We start from the raw sequence: 17211 nt of genomic DNA, 5'->3' as shown, positions 1-17211 counted from the left end.
CTGTTGTTGTGTGCTAATACTGCAGTCTGCTGCTGGTCTGTTTGTCTCAGCGCTTATTAGAATCTTCTAGGGGGCACCCAAAGGTGTCACTTGAAGTAGGTGTTAGCGGAGTTGTTATATTACCATCTGATGGCTTGATCGAGAACCAAAATGCAGACTTGCCCCTATTTTCTAGAATGATCTTGTGAGTACTGACTAGGTCCATTAGTAAAAGCTTCCCCTTCTTCATAGACATAGTGTTACTTGAGGATTTTAAAGGCTTAGTTAATTTAGCAGGTAAAGCCTGTAAAATGTTCCCTCGTATCAGGGCTCACAAAGACAATGCTTTCACATGTTCTCCCCTCAATGTCCAAGCTTTTCACATGGTGCAGCTCAGATCTTAATCAGAACATGGAAGAGAAAAAGTTCTACTGATGTTATTGATAATATTGATGCTATCCTAACCCATCAATTGATAATTAGGCATACCGTTATCAAATCATTGAAGCCTCCCAGGTATGTACCTCAGGCAACTACCACTGTGAACGGCTACAGCCACAGAGGCACCGCAGATGCCAACTCAGTCAGTTAATAAATTGCTTATAGGGGGGAGCTCTTACTTCTCTGCTGCAACAGGATGGACTGCACTAAAAGTAAACGCAACACTGCGAACGCACCAATACCTGGATACCATGGACATGGATTCTTTGCTTGTCTGCTTCACAAATAGCCTGTAATAACTTTGGAAGCCTATGCCTTCAGTGGCATTGCAGATACTTAATCAGCCCTTGGCTCTCAGCCTTCAAAATCTTCACCAAGTATACACCTCTCAATGCATTACTCAAAGTCTTCCAGGAGAAGCATGCAAGATCAGCATGTGCGGGACCTGTGCAGTCGGCACCTTTGATGTCATCGCAATGCCACAGGGGAGAGAAGCGGAGGAGTCAGCAAAAAGCTTAAGGGTGTAACCATCATCTTCCCGTAAAGATAAGCTGTATTCTGCTGCTGAATCAAAAGGCAAACTAGTAAAGGAAATAATATGACTTGAATACAAATAGGAGCACTTGGAAAATCATGCATACTGGCGGGCGCATCCCGCATTCCTGACATTGCGGCGGTGGGTGCTTTCAGCAGCACCCTCCGCGATGTCAGAAATGCATGTTGGGCATTTGCATGCACAACGTGGCAGGCACCGCCCGGTGCCTGCCACCTTGTGCATGCAAATGCAGGGGGGTACCATAGGTACCCCCATGTGCTCCTCCATCCCCCCAACATCCTGGGAGCACGCATCAGGCCCCCAACTTCAAACTCTACATGCCGTTGCCGCCACAGAAAGGCTGCCTCCCGCCTGCATGCTGATATGAATGGCGGTGTCTAGCAGACACCGCCATCATATTAAACCCGTTTTCCGCCCGGTTGACTCGTCGACCGGGCGGAAAAGCGGCGTACGGTCTTCCCGTCCGCAGCGGTACCCTCCGCCATACTAATATGGTGGGGGGAAATGGGTGGAGGGTGGGGAAGGCTGTAGGGCGGATCACCACCGCCATGCGGGCGGTGGCGATCCGCCCTACATTCCTAATGGACCCCAAAGTATTCTAGAACTATGTTGGTGAATCTTTTAGATTATAGAGTAAAAGAGACGACTTGCCAGAACTATTGAGGAGAACTTTTTCTCAACACAAAATATTTACTCCTTTCATATTTTCTCAGATATGACTGCAGAAACTGCTCCAAGGAGAAAGTAGTACAAGAACATAATTTTACAATTTCAAGCTGCAGGAGCACAGTCTTTGATACCTCAACTTTCTAGATTAAAGGTGCTATATACGGAAAGTGCCCAATGTTTAATTATGTCAAGGACTCTGCCATGATCTTGAAAACTATAAGCTGAAAGACACATAGTTAAATCACGTTAATAATGTTAATAAAGGGAGTAGAGGGTAGAAAGATGCATGAATAGCAGGGAAAACAGAAGGATAGGCACCCAGTCATGGTGCCAAGAAGCCACTTGCAAGGGGGATGCATGAATTAGGAGGTGCTGTGATACCCCTGCCAGTGTATTTCGGGTGCGGGGGTACAGTGAAGGTTGGTGAGTAAATTAAAAAGGAGGATTGGAGTAACAAGATGGCTGAGTACTTTGCACAGGTTACGTAAGAACATACCATGGAGTTGGACAAGCCACTGGTATTGTTATTTGCATAGATTTTTGTAAGCACATAGGCTATATATTTTAAAAGATGAATTTTATATCTAAAATATGCGTTGGGCACTTTGATTGGGTTGCTGGGAAGGGAAAATCATTGCTGATACTTCAGGACGCAGATCTAGTAGCATTGGAAGCACTGGTAGTACTAGGAGTTGGTTGGATAGAGGGTTTGCACAAAAATAAGAAAGATGACATTAAGGTGAGGGAGAGGGATTTTTAGATTGTCATTTGCACTGTATTATTATTTGCCCAGTATGTTTTGTGAAATTCAACATTAGAAGATTAGGAGTTTAGATAATTTCAAACCTGCTGGGAGTAGGGCGATTGAGGTAAGAAAGATTGTGGTAAAATAAAAGGCTTTTTGTTTTAATAACAGGAGTTGCATGTGGGTTTGTATATGCTATATTTGTGATTGGCACTAGAGCAATCATGCCTTCTTGATATACTTGGACAGCATAGACATCAGTGGGGGAAGCACCTGAAGGCTTTTTTGAGGGGGATGAGAGCAGGTTGGATGGGTGGATTGACATATATTTACATGGTAGGTGGAGGCTCTCCATTGATTTCCCCTTCCTGTGTATGGAGGAAAGATATTGGTTAGTTGTTGTCTAGAGTATGATTGAGGGTAGGAATTTTTCACCATTTTTGGACAGTTTGAGACAGTTGTCATTAAATCTAAATGGTTTAAATAACAGGAAGATGTTATATCCCATTGAGGCTTGTCTCACAGGACATAATCTATCAACTATCACAAGAGACCCACATAACTTTGGCAAATTTGGCTAAATTGACGATGTTTAAGAAGTGTGAAGGGTTTAAAGGATTCTCTGCCAGAAGAGCAACATATAGAGGGGTTGCAATTTACATAACCAAAACTCCTAATGCAGAAATGCATGCCTGGCAGACTGATACAGAAGGCCATTGGTGCAGGGTAAATTGCACTAATGTTTCTCTGTGTTTTAACCCTGGTGAGTTTTAACACTCCTGTGGAGGAGAATCCGGGACCCTCTATTAAATCATTCCAATTGACAGTCCCGGGGAGAATTGTAATTGGGGGGATTTAAATTTTCTACAAGACCCAGAGAGTGATACTACAATGGATAGCAGGAGACAACATAAGCATATAAAATGTAGTGAAATTATCAGAAAGATTTGATGTTAATAGACCCATGGAGAAACACTTTTCCAGAAAAGTGAGAGTATAACTGTGTTTCTGTTAGATTTAAAACAGCTAGACAGACTGCCTTTTTTATTAGTATCTTCTAGAACTGGATTTGATTATCTGACAACCCTGCTTAATTGATTTTCAGATCAGTCGGCTATTGAACTGTGTTTATATGGAGGCAAAAAAAGTGTTAAGCTAAAAAGATGTGTTTTCAATAAGGCATATTTGGATAATAAGTAGGTTGAAGGCCTCAGGGAGGAGATACGGAAATTCATGATAACAAATATGGGTATGAACTGAATGAATATAATCTTGGATGCTTTAAAAGCATTCCTATGAGCACAAATAAATGCTGAATGTTGATTCCCAAAGGTGAACTTACACTTTTGTGTTAGTTTAAGATTGCTTGCTATTCACAAAGGGATTTACGAGAATTATCTTTACAAGTGCGAAGTCTCCACACATAAACAGACGTATGTTTGTATGTGTGGAGAGCCCGCACTTGTAAAGATACTGCTTGTAATTCCTGTTGTGAATATCAAACAATCGTAAACGAACACGAAAGTGTAAATTTACATTTGTGAATTAGGTCCTTAGCTGCAAATAAAGTTGATAAAGCACAAAGCTGGAGTTATAAAAACAGATTAGAAGCGACTATGAGAAGTTTGTTATATCATAGTGAAAGGAGTAAAAAAGGCAGTGCAAGAGCTACATCTGCCTTAGGTATTACTATGCTAAGGGGTATGCAGGGCTTTAAGTAGGATGAAAAAACTGTGGAGTCTCTCAAAGGGGTATGGCCAATGTAATTAAGGGCGCGGCTTAAAAACACATAAGCTAACAATCTGTGCCTAGCATTGTGTGCCGCCTCTCTTGTATTTTACTGTTTCTGTCATTGCATCCAGATATATAATACAGCAAGTAACAAACCTACAACAAGTCTTGTGAATAACATTGAAAAAGCTTCCACTTAAAGCCCTGGTGACACCATGACAATGTTGCTGTTCCTGAGTTTCAAAAAGAGAAGGGAAATCCGGAGAGAAAATGACTCTCTTTAAAGGATTTCCCTTCCCCTAGAATGCTCACCTGGCATGACGTCATGCCATAACTTCTCCACTAGTGAGAACTGAGCAGTGTGAGCACGCGCACATCGATGTGCCTGCTGTCACTGCAGTCCGGAAACAAGCATTTGCAATGCAATAGGTCTCGCATTTATACGAGTTTGAGCTATTGGCATAGTAAATGACAATGCTTTTTATTTAAGTTTGGTTTTTTTAAAACATAAATAAAAGGCACTGTCATTTACAATGCCAATAGCTCAAACTTGTATAAATGCGAGACCTATTGCATTGCAAATGCTTTTTTTTGTTTTGATATAGCGCCGTGTAGACCTCAGGTATGTGCTAAAGCACTTTTAAAAAACAGTCAAAACTTTGTGTATCATATATTGAAGCAGATCAAAGCAAAACATACTAAACAGGGAGAACAATGTTTGTAATTATTAAAACAGCTAATTAACATTTCAATACGGGTCCATTCTTGTACTTGGGGATATCAAGGAGTGAAACTGTTTGTCCTCTCAAAAGTATGTTTTCTCCTGAGATGCCAGGTTTGTGTGCGAGGTTATTGGGGGGGTGCCCATATGTAAATAACTATGTAGTGCGTAGTGTCTGATCCAGGCTTTCTAGGCGCTGTGTGCCTAATAGGGTTAGCCAGTTCAATGTGGTCATGGCCGGTTTGAATAGCCAATGTGCTGGGAAATAAGTGCAACAACCCCCCTACTTGGGCATTATAGTGGGCAGCAGATGTTAAGATCACAGTGGCCGTAACATTCAAAGGCTGGCCCGGAGGAATCTTTTAGCAGCTAGAGTGCTTTGGCAATAACAATTATAGGGCGGCCACGTTCCTCCTCTCAGGATGCTGCGTTCATTGTGGGCCTCATTGAGTGGGAAGAAAGGCGGCCTGGTGTGAACCCCATCCTGTGGGGGGGGGGGTGAAGGGGGGAGGTTACAGTTTACCGTGCCGGCCACACAATGGCCCAAACATCCGAGGGCCGTGCACATCTTTAAATTCACAGGTCAGGCAGGACATTAGCATTCAAAACCTCTCCGCTTTGTGCGCTGTCTTCATTAAAACACAAACAGGAGACACAACACGTTCTTCAATCTGTCACGTTTGGGCTGTATAGGAATGTTTATTATTTATTTTAATACAGCCTCGATGCTATGACAAATAAAAAAATAACAACATGCTAACGGCTTTTACCTTCATACCAGAAGGTGAGGAGTGTTTACCCGGGCGGTGGATGCAGAAGTCTAGAAAGCCGCCAAGCAGAAGACGTATTACTATATAACTTTGAGACACAAATGTGTGTGAACGAATGGCTTTGTAAAAGATCTGGTGACATTAATGGGGGGGTGCGGGAGGGGGCCAGAGTGCCGAGGTAGGCTGCCGGGACGGGACACAAGACGGGACTGAGTTAAAAAAACAAGCCGTGGTGACAAGAAGGGCTGGGCGAGAAGGGAGGGGGAATGCCAGCATCAGAGGAGCCTGATTAAAGCTGACGAAAAGGGAGGGGGAGGAGGGAGTGTGAGCAGCAGCTGTGCACGTGCACGACATTGTGCACTCAAGCTTTAGGCCTGCCAAATCATGTGGGTAGCACTTTTGAAAACCCACTTACAAAATGTCTCAAAGAGACAGCTTGCGCTTTCTCAGCGAGACCTAAAAAACGGACCGCCTGTGCCAGGGCACACAAGAGCCTGATAGAGACCCATTTCGAGGTCTCCTTTAAAAAACTGCTGGTGCTCAGCACCGGTGAAACCCGGCCCACTTAAAGCCAATGGGGTATGTATTTAACTCTACATATATGCAGAAGGTATATTAGGAAAGTAACTATGCAGAAAGATTTATGGCCTGGCAGGCACAGGAGAAAATATCAAAACGCATTATTCACACTTTATGATGTCCTCTGACAGGGATTTGTTGCACGGAGATGGAACACATTCATTTGATCTTTTCAGAACAGAACAATCAGACCTATATTCAAACCCACTTAGTGAACAGGAATTAATTAGATAAAATTCTAGCTCAAATTGTCATACCAAAGTTCTTTCTAGTCCAAGGAGGACCCGGCTTGGCAGTTCGGGCTGGACTGTTCCCATGAGGCACAGGGCCAAGACTGAAATGCACGATGGATTTAACCCAGATCTCTTGACTGAGGGTGAATGTTTGATTTGCTCTGCATTCCTTCCATCATCTGTGTATCCTTTTTTAATCTTTCTTAAAAGTGGCATTTTTAAAAGAGTAGTGATAAATTAATTTTACTAGTAAAGAGTATTTATTGTTACCATTCCAATGATATGAAACATAACAGTTACTCCATCTCAATCAAGAATTACAGGTTTTGAGTGTAATAAGGAATTCCCAATGTTAACCTATGAGAGGGAGGTGTATGTCTCACAGCAGTGAAAAACTAATTTGGGAGTTTTTTACTACTAGGATATGTAATACTTAAACGTGCATGTCCTACATTTTAATTACAAGGTACCCTGCCCTACGGGCTACCTAGGGCCAACCTTAGGGGTGACTTATATGTAATAAAAGGGGAATTTAAGGTTTGGCAAGGTGTTTTAAATGCCAAGTTGATGTGGCAGTAAAACTGCACATGCAGGCTCTGCAGTGTCAGGCCTCAGGTATGTTTAACTTGCTACTTGATTGGGTGGTGCTGCAGGCACACTACTATAATTTAATTTAGAGGCCATGGGAGCATGTAGTGCAATATACTAGGGCCTTATAGATGCATTAAATATGCCAATTATGGATAAGTCAATCAAACTATGTTTTAGGGGAGAGGCACCTGCATTTTAGCACTGGTTGGCCGTGGTAAAGTGCTCAGATTCCTAAGGCCGACAAAAAGAAATCAGCAAAAAGGTGAGGCAAAACAGTCAAAGATTTTGGGGAAGACCACCCTAAGGCTGTCAGGTCTAACATAAAGGAACTAAGAATTATTTGTCCTTACGTCGCAATGCTCCAGTAGTCTTGTCATAGCCTCTTCACTTCCAACTTGTTTCCAGTTAGTCCTGGTTTCTGTTTGGTATTCTTCACCCTGTTATTCCTGCCTGCTCATTGTTGCTGGCCTGTTCCCTGGATTCCTTCCCTGCTCCTGGAACCTATGGTCCACTTCTGCTCTGTTCTGCCATCCTTGGAGATCTGTTTCCCACTGGTTTCTTTTCTATGACTGGGGCTTTTTCGGGCAGGCACTAGCTGCTTTTGCCCTGCCTTGTACCGGTTTCATCGTGTCTACTAGAAGGGATCCCCCAAATCTCTGGCAGACCAGGCCCGTCAAGCTGTGGACCTTCCTGCACCGAAGAACATCAGCTAGGTACCAATCTTCGGAGGACGACAATTTGTGACGCCCAGAATTCGGTCTTGGACCTGGGGAGATGGATCATGCCCAGGCCCTGGCACTTATAGATCAAGCTGATCAAGCTCAAGCTTTGCTTTAGACTGTCCAACAACAGACACAAGAATTGCAACAGTTATGTGCAGAAAATCTCACTCTACAACAATCTCTAGTCGATAGGGCTTCAGAAGTTCCAACAGTTTCAACAGCAACTCCACAATTTTCCGGAGACCCAAACAAGCTGAGGGAATTCATTGACTCCCTGACAGTTTTCTTCGCCTTCTGTCTAGCATAGTTTAGTCAGGATAGAGCCAAGGACGGATACCTCATTAGTGCTCTGTCTGGTCCAGCCCTGGCTGAGCAGCCCCTCTAGTAGTTTAAGAATATCACATCTTTTCAGCTATTTAACCTTCTTGACAGTATACAGACGGATGTTTGAAAGACCATATTTTGAGTTTTCAGCAGAGGAGGCCCTCTGCGATATTGATCAAGGAAATCAAGCTGTATTAGCGCTCAAGCTATCTGTGGATGAGAACTCACAGAATGGACTAATCACCCGATCTTCTCCTGCAGGGGCCTATATGTTCTTCGTCCCTGAGAAACTGAACAAACTCAGACCCAGCATTGACAGTCAAGGGCTGTAAAATCTCTACTAAATTAGATCTTTATGGGGTCAGCCATCGGTGGCACATCAAGGACGGAGGTGAATGGAAGACAGCATTTAGGACTCTCTTAGACCACTTTGAATAGCAGGTAATGCCCTTTGGGTTAAGTAATGCTCCTGCTGTATTCCAGCATTTTATGGATCACGTCTTCTCTGACATGCTAAATAATGCTTCCGCTTGCTAACGGTAAGTTGGTGATCTAGGAAAATCCATCGCTAGACTGCTTCCCAGCTAGATTTCTCAACGCAGATGGTCGCTACCGCTCGCGTTGAGAAACCTTCCCTTCGCTTTGAGGAAGCTGCCGCTTGAGTAGAAATCCTACACGAGCGGCAGAAAGAAGCTGTGCCCTCTTGCGCGGCATTTGATGCCGTTGGCAATGATTTTACAGTGCGGGACAATCACTTGACACTAAAAATCAGCACGAATGGCGCAAGGTAACGCACTCTACCTCTCGCAGAACTCGATGTTGATTGGCAACATTTTTTTGTCACTTCACAGAGTTCCGTGTAGCAAAACTCCATGAACTCCACCCCAGCCTGCTCCTGAGTAGAGTTTGCGGAGCCCCAGGTGGTGCGCGAACCACAGGTTAAGAACTACTGCTCTAGTCCTCCACGTGGCACTTTGGGAGGTCCCTTTATTAACGATATTTGAGCTTTTCTGGCATATTCGGTGACAACATAATACAAAGAAATGCATGATTTTCTTGGTTTCACAGGTTAAAATAAAATGCAATTGAAATTGTTGTGGTGGCTTATGGAGTCAGATGAATGAACTGAATGTTGACCATCCCTTTGATGCAAGGTAAATGAATGCACAAACCATGTCCCTTCTTTTATGCCACTCACGACACGAGATAGAGGGAGATTGTTAAAGTAATATTAATACAAATGCATTACTGTTATTTCGGATAGATTTTCAAAGCCAACTAACCTATAATATCAACTGAAATTGGAATAAATAATCTGAGCAGAATGGTAATCTTGGACCATATGGTCAGCTGGGTCCTACCTTGCATGTTATTTTGCAACAATGTTGTTGCTCCTTTTAGGAAATAATTAATTATGTGATTGCTATCCTCCTGGACCTGACTTCGCGTGGTTCACCCCAACTATTTGCATTCCATCCTCTTGTTTTTGCTAACTTCGATTTTCTGGCTTTAGGACTCTGCACACTTTACTACTGTTAACCAGTGCTAAAGTGACTGTGCTCTCTCCCTTAAACATGGTTACACCAAATTGGCACATTTAATGAACTTGCAAGTCCCCAGTAAAGTGGTATTACATGTACCGTTGGCATGTAAATTAAATGCTACTAGTAGGCCTGCAGCACTAATAGAGCCACCCACTTAATTGGCCTTTTTAAACATGCCTCAAGCCTGCCATGCAGCCTGTGTGTGCAGTTTTAAACTGCCAATTCGACCTGGCAAACTAAACCTTTTTTCAGGCCTAAACCTTCCTTTTAAGGCATATGAGTCAGGGAGTATGCAATGTATTTAAAAAGTTGGAAATGTAGTTTTAAATTTTATATGTCCTGGAAGTGAAAAACACTTACGTTTGTTTTTCACTATTGCAAGGCCTACCTCTCCCAAAGGATAACACTGGCTTACTCTATTATATTAAGGTTACTTGTCCTAATCATCCTGGGTCACACGACTAGGTATAGCTGGCAACTGGCCTTTGTTTTATTGCTCCCAGACAGTGAAAGAAAATGGGAATAGGTGGTGGCAAGATAGGCCGTCTGTGACTTGATGGATGAGTAGGAGGAGCTGTCACATACCACACTGGTACAGCACAAAGGCTCTGCCTGGGCACTCTCACAAAGGGTTTAACATTAGTCTTTTGTGACCTCCGACAATCTAGGGCCAGGGCAGGGAGGCAGTAAATTCCAAGCACCTCTGAGGGTGAAAACCCCCAGAACCTTCTCCCACTTCAACATGGGCACCAGGTACAACTAATTAACCATCAGACCCAACTGTTCAGCATAACTTTGGCGCTGTGGAAGACTCAGAAAGACTGCTGAGTTGCTTGGCAAGTAGGACTGGTAATCTGTTGCCCTGCTGCCTGAGTGAGAAGCACTGGACCTGCATCTTGAACCCAGGACCACCAAAGTGACTCCAAGGGCTAGCTGGCTGGCCTCCTGATCAGAGCCTCAGGAACAGAAAAGGCTCCAACCACCTTTAACCCAGCACCTGGACTCTGTCTGCTGTGAGTACTTGCCGCCAACCCCTCCAAGGGGTGCCACCCCAGTCCCGGACTCTTGGAAGTGGGCCTGAAGGTGCTCTGTCAGCCCTGCTGTTGTCCTGTGGGCAGAACATACGCAGTGCAAAGCATTGCACTGCATTCTGAAGCCTCCTTGAAACCACCGCTATGTGACGCATTCCTCAATGCAGGTCTTTGCATCACAAGCCCCTCGTCAACAACATCCTTGACGATGACGCAGGCCTCTGCATCGCAGCACCGCAGCTTGTTGTGAACCGCTAGTGTATGATGCATCTTCAATGCAGGTCTCCGTACTGCAATCCCCTCATCGACAGAATCCTTGATGATGACACAGTACTCAGCATCGTAGCCCCGCAGCTTTCTCAAAACGGATGCTGCGTGACACATCCTCAAAGCGGGATCTCACATTTAAGGTATTTTGTTCAATGGGGTAAATTTGGTCCCTGTATCCAGTCCATGCTCCATCGTGGTCAGCCTGAACCTGTGACTTTGTCCCGGTCTGGCGTGATCAGATAACCACAGTTGGCGCTTTGTACTTCTAATCACTATTTTCACTTAAATCTTTAAAATTCAATATCTCTGGTTCTACTGATTGGATTTTTTGTTGTTTTGGCCTGAAATATTTCATAGAAGTTTACTCTATTTTCCTAAATTTGTGTGAGATTTGTCTTCTGTTTTCACTTTATTACTGTTTTGTGTGCTGCATAAATACTTTACAAAGTGCCTCTGAGTTAAGCCTGACTGCTTGTGCCAAGCTACCGGAGAGTTAAACACAGGCTAATTTGGGGTTTGTTTGTGATTTCAACCTAGCAGAAGTTGTGGTTGCTGCTTGAGTAGGGTTTCACACTCCTCAACCAATAACCCAATTTCCTGCATATCCCCATAATTACTGAAAATATAAAAAATACTTTAAGGAAAGTTTAGATTGAAAAATTCTAAAAATACATTAGACTGTTTCATACATAGACAACACCTTAAGAGAATTCCCTGTGCAAAAAGACCGTAGCACTGATACATGGCCTCACACACCTCCCAGGTGTCAGGCTTTATCATCGGCCATCTCATGTTCGCCAAAGAGTCCTCTAATGGCGAACGAGCCAGTATTATGGGCTGTAGTATCACTATTAGTTGGAAACTAAGGTGAAAAAGAGAAGAAGGAAAAAAAGGAGGGGATGAATCATTTTTTGGTAATACATAAGTAGACCCTGGTGTTCTATTAAATGTGTTAAAAGTGTTCCAACACACAGACATTGAAAATTGGGATTTAACTCACTTGTAAGCCTCTAGACAAACAGATAAGTATCACTCAACTGGGCTCATGTTCACCTATTGAAGACTGCACCCACCTGTGAGGAGATAGAAATTGTGCCCAATCAGAAGGTGGTCTACATTTTTCAGCCTCCCCTCCCCACCGCGCCTTACCCACAAAGAGCAGATACTCATGGTATCTGCTCTTTGTGGGTAAGGCGCAAGAGGCTTGGTGTGGAATGAGAAGCTTCTCTCTCAAAATTGTACATGTGTTCTAGAGACAAGCAGGGAGCCCAGAATCCTTGCTGCCACATTTTTGAACCCATCCAAAGGGTGCCCTCACCCTTCAAACATTGGGGAACCCCAAGCACATGATGAAGTAGTAGTTAATGAGTCTGCAGTTCTGTCATGCTGTGCAATGCACTGTGTGGTGAAAGAAAAAGCATAAGCCATTTGGAACCAAGGGGAAAAGTGACAAGTGACAAGACCCCCTAGGTACAGGACAGGTAACAAGGGTCCCAGTTTTGCATCTCTAAAAATGAAATTATTTTGGAGAGCACATGTCCATCTTGATGCTTACAATCAAATCCTACCTGTCGTTAAAGCAGTGGGCAGCTGTGACAATCCAGTCCTTCTTTATAATGGTTCCTCCGCAGATGTGACTGCCGGCTAACTGTAGACTGACTTGCCAAGGCCAAGAGTAGGGTTCTGCTTCCTCTTCTCTAACTAACTGATGCGAAGGAAACCTGGGAGGGAATGAAGAAACTCCGCAAATGTTGTCTGATAAGAGAAAAGAAGAAAGAGTTCAAATGTACATGTCCTATCAACATACTGTCCTTAATGCTTCTTTGGCTTTCAAATTAAGAGTCATATCCCCCAGCTAATCCATCCCTTTCCCGCATTGACAGTGAGACATGCAAAGAAAAGTGAGGAAACCATATGAAATATCACTCAACCATTTTCCAACTAAGTATAAATTCTTACATTACTTTCACCTATAGCTTCTACCTCTTTAACTGGATATCTGTTCAATGCTGATCATAGCGACATTGACCCCAGGGCATCCTTTTGATTGAACACTTTAATTGGAGAAATAAATCTTTGCATAAGACACAGGAGATAAGGGACTGGGTTTCAGAAAGCATTGATTATCTGCCAGATGAGGCTAACCCATATTTAAAATATATTTGATGAAATGTGTGAGATACAAATGTGGACGCGAAATATTGGAAGGACAAATTTGATTAAGAAATTAAGCTTTTGAAACAGTTGTACCTCAAGGAGTGCTCATTCAAAACCCTAAACAGATGTCACCTAACTACAAAGTGCCACTAAGGAATACATCTCAGTGCTTTATTCTTATGCTGCTGGCAATAAGGGTTTTATGTACCCCCTTTAAAAGCATCTGGTGATTTGGTTTCCTTACACAGATATTTTTGAAAGAGTAGTGAACTAAATTGTGAGTGTATCCTGATGCTTTTTTATGCGGTTTCTTGTAGGCTGCTCCTAGCCAGAGCCAGGTATCCCTGCGGCTTTGATTGTAGCAGATATATTAGCTCTAGCATTAAGATGGAAAGATGCTCAGGTAGACACATGTCAGGAGTCTATATGCAGGGAGCAAAATTGCTATGAATTGGAGGCACTTAAACATGTTAGGAAAAATAAGAGAGCAATACTTGAGAGGATTTGGTTTGCATTCGTATTCCTTCTCTTTAATTATGTGATTCATAGGAAGAGGTAAGGCTTAAATCACTTTCTTATGTCAGTGGTTCCTAAACTTTTGACTTCTGTGGACCCCCACTTAGTCAGTCATTACTTGAACCCAGGGATCCCCACTGAATTACTGGAATCCGGGGACCACCAATGGGTCATTACTTGGAGATGGGAATCCCGGTCCAGGCAATTTTGATGTTTTGAACTGCAAAACAACACACTAATTACAGACATAAACATTAATCAAACACAAACACAAATGATGAAATATTGTATTTAATCCAGACAAATATAAAAAAAATCTACATTTTAAACTTATATTGAGGGATGGATTTTTTTCTAAATTATATTGTGGTCACCCATCATCCTTATTCTATTTTGTTTGAGGCATGTACACTGCTCCCACAAATAAATCTCAAGATACCAAGTTAATTCAAAGGCTCCAAAATCAATTTTGCTTCTTTATTTGTATTCCTCTAATTGATCTGTTATTATTATTTAATTTTCTAAGCAGTTGTGGACCCCCTGAGTAGGCATTCTAGAACAAAGGGTCCCTTGACCACAAGTTAAGAACCTCTGTGTCAGGTAACTCATGATAAGCGGCCTTGGGCAAGACACATTGAGCATGATTTGACACTCAGTTTGAATGATATGTGCTGACATTAAACATGCCTTTTTCTTTTATTTCCTTCAATTAACATGTTTTGAAATTTACTAATGATATTTATTGGTATTATTCATGTGATGTTTATTCATTATTTGTCGGTTTCATTCTTACGCTTTTATCCTTGATAGTAGATAGTCATAGGAATAGTTTTGTTCTTTATTATTTGCCTTGTCATGCCCAGCCTCCTCTTAGCTCTTGGTATCTCCTTTTTTTTTGGTCGGGGGTTGGCCAAAACCCTTTGTTTAAAAAGAAATCTTAACAAATACGTACATATAGGTATACATAAAGGGCTTTGGGCCTTTGGTCTTCACCTATTGGTCTGTTCAGTTGCCATTCACATGTTGTTTCCTCCTACCTCAATATTCAGTATGGGAGAGTGGGTCAGCCCGTTTCCGTTACTAGCTCTCCTCACTGTGGGTGACAGCATTTTGATTCTGCACATCCACATTAAAACTGGTCCCCTTTACTGCCAGCACTGGTAGTACAATCTGTGTCATTTTTTTCACTGTTGTCTTTTTGGTGCCACTGATATAACATTTTAAATGGCAGAGGGCCAGATGTACAAACATTTATATGAATCGCAATTAGGAAATCAGTGTTCCTAATGTATGAAACTCTTTTGAGTTTTATTAGCGATTCATAGTATACACTTACCTCACACACATTAATGAGGTTGGTCCCAATTTTTTACCCATTAGGAATTGCAGCCATCACAGGAATGGTGGCCAGCTGAGGTCAGCAGACCACCATGTCTGTGATTGCATTTTAATAAAGCAATCTTTTTTTTTTAATGCAGCCCGTTTTCATCAAAGGAAAACAGGAGGCATTTAAAAAGAAAAAAATTAACTTTGTAGTTTAATATTTTTGAGTAGGCAGTGGTCTGTGGAACCACTGCCTCATCCTCAAAAATATTTTGTTAACATTCTAAAAGGGGATGAGTCCCTGAGGGACCCGTTACCCTGTGTGAAACAGATTTTTAACCAGCGGTACAGTATTATTTTGCGACTAGAAATTGATCGCAAAACATTAATACATACCATTTTGATTTGGTATTTGGAAGGGACGCCTCTTCCAAATACTGAATCGGTATTTGGTAGTAAATGCAAATTGCGATTCGGTAACTGAATCACAATAGGGCTTTCGGGGACATCAGACGGGTGGGAGGTCTGTCCCCCGGGGGCATTCGGGGAAAGCAGGCACACTCTAGTATACTGGTCTTGTTGGGCTACATCTGGTAAAGGATGGCACCCAAGGGTTATATATGTTGCCATTTTGGGTTGCCACCCACCATTTTTTTGGGGCATCCCCTTAGTGTTTCAGTCATTTTTCTTCCTGGGTGGCATATTTTGAAGCCTATCAGTACTTTGATTAGCATACTTGGAAGTTTTTTATGACCTTTATTAGTGATCAGTTGGTGTTTAGTCAGATTTTGCCTTTGTAGGTTTAGTGCGCTTGTTAGATACAGCGTCCGGTTCCAAGGTCATAATTGAGGACAACAGAGTTCACTAAGTGCTGCATGTTGTGATGTAACTTACCTTTGTATCTCTCTCTATCTCTGTCTTTCTCCTCTGCCTGCTTCTTACCTGGGTTGGAGTTTTCATGCTTACAGTGTTCTTAGAATGTAAGGTTGGCGGCACTCCACGATTGCCAGTTGCAGCTGGGTCGTCGAGGTGGTCGGATGCCAGGTTGTGCTTTCAAGTAAAGAACTTCATATTTACACTAGGATGTTTGTCTTCTTTCCTGCGACTCATCTCAACATTTTTGGCAACGAGGATGGGATGTTTCTTGTTTTGCCTCGCATTTATTGAGATCTTCACTAATTCTTGCGTGTTTGACATCTCCTACTCCACTTATACTGCAATTACTTATGGTGATCTGCACACCTTACTTGAAGTTTTTACAGTTTTACTGAATTGCATTTCGTGACTACTTATTACTAACCTTTATTTCACAAGTCACAGTTCTCTGATTTATTGCAATGTCTTCTGATGCATCCAATGTTATCTTTCCTCCAATATTTTTGTCTCAGCCAGGTCCTTCACCAATTATTTGGGAGTATTGGATTGAAGTGCTTGATAATTACATTACGGCTTTAGATGGCAATATTTATTCTCCTGCTAGGAAGAAAGCTTTGTTACTGAGTGCATTGGGCAGTGAGGGTCACCGTGTCTTTAAATACTTACCGGTGGCATTGGGACCCAATGGCCAACCCATGGACGATGTATATAAAGAAGCCATTAAGAGACTTGAAACACAATTTTCCAAAGAGGTAAATTAGGTCTTAATCAGATACAAGGTTTATACTCAGCCTCAACGAAAAAGTATTGACAAATTTGTTGCTAGGTTACAAGAACTGTCAGTTAAATGTCGCTTTGGGACTATGACGGAAGAACTGATTCGCGATCAGTTAATTGTACAGTGCTGTGACAGGAAAATACAGGAAAGGCTATGGGCTGCCAAAGATCCCTCATTGAAAGATGCTGTTGATATGGCCAAAGTCATTGAAGAATCCCAGAAGTGTATTAGAGAGTTGCGTAAGAGGGACAAAACTTCACAAGAAGTTGGGGAAGTGGAAAATAAAGATGAAGATGTTAAAGTTAATGCTGTTTCTAAAAAAAACTGTTACGTCTCCCAAGTGTTTTTGGTGCCACATCCAAACTCAAGAACAGAGAATGTTTACATGGTGGCAGTCAATACCATTTGGCCGACTCTAAAAGATGCTTTGGTCTAGATCAGATTTGCCGCCGGTGTGGTCGGAAAGGGCACTATGCCCGAATGTGTAGGTAATCTGATTCATCTGAAAAGTCTAAATCCAAGGTAAATGTGGTACACCTATGTAATGATTACAAACCAGCCACAAATAAGGTCTTGGTAGTGGGGGAATTGTGCACTGAAGTAGTGGTTGGAGTCACACAAGAGTCTCCTAGGTTAGAAAGACCCACTGCTGTGT

General features: G+C 42.4%; 1 protein-coding gene across 1 annotated transcript in view; it reads right to left on the bottom strand.

Annotated features, from left to right (window-relative positions):
• The window catches only part of OVCH2 (ovochymase 2), an 881024-nt gene that overhangs the window by 134159 nt on the left and 729654 nt on the right, over positions 1–17211 (bottom strand). The window contains exon 16 of the mRNA XM_085648218.1: positions 12475–12661. Coding sequence (XP_085504344.1) covers positions 12475–12661 — 187 coding nt within the window. The remainder of the gene's footprint in view (positions 1–12474; positions 12662–17211) is intronic.

This window comes from Triturus cristatus, chromosome 3_2, assembly GCF_964204655.1.
Source record: "Triturus cristatus chromosome 3_2, aTriCri1.1, whole genome shotgun sequence".
In the NCBI taxonomy this organism is placed as follows: domain Eukaryota; kingdom Metazoa; phylum Chordata; class Amphibia; order Caudata; family Salamandridae; genus Triturus; species Triturus cristatus.
This window is presented reverse-complemented; position numbering and strand designations above follow the sequence as displayed.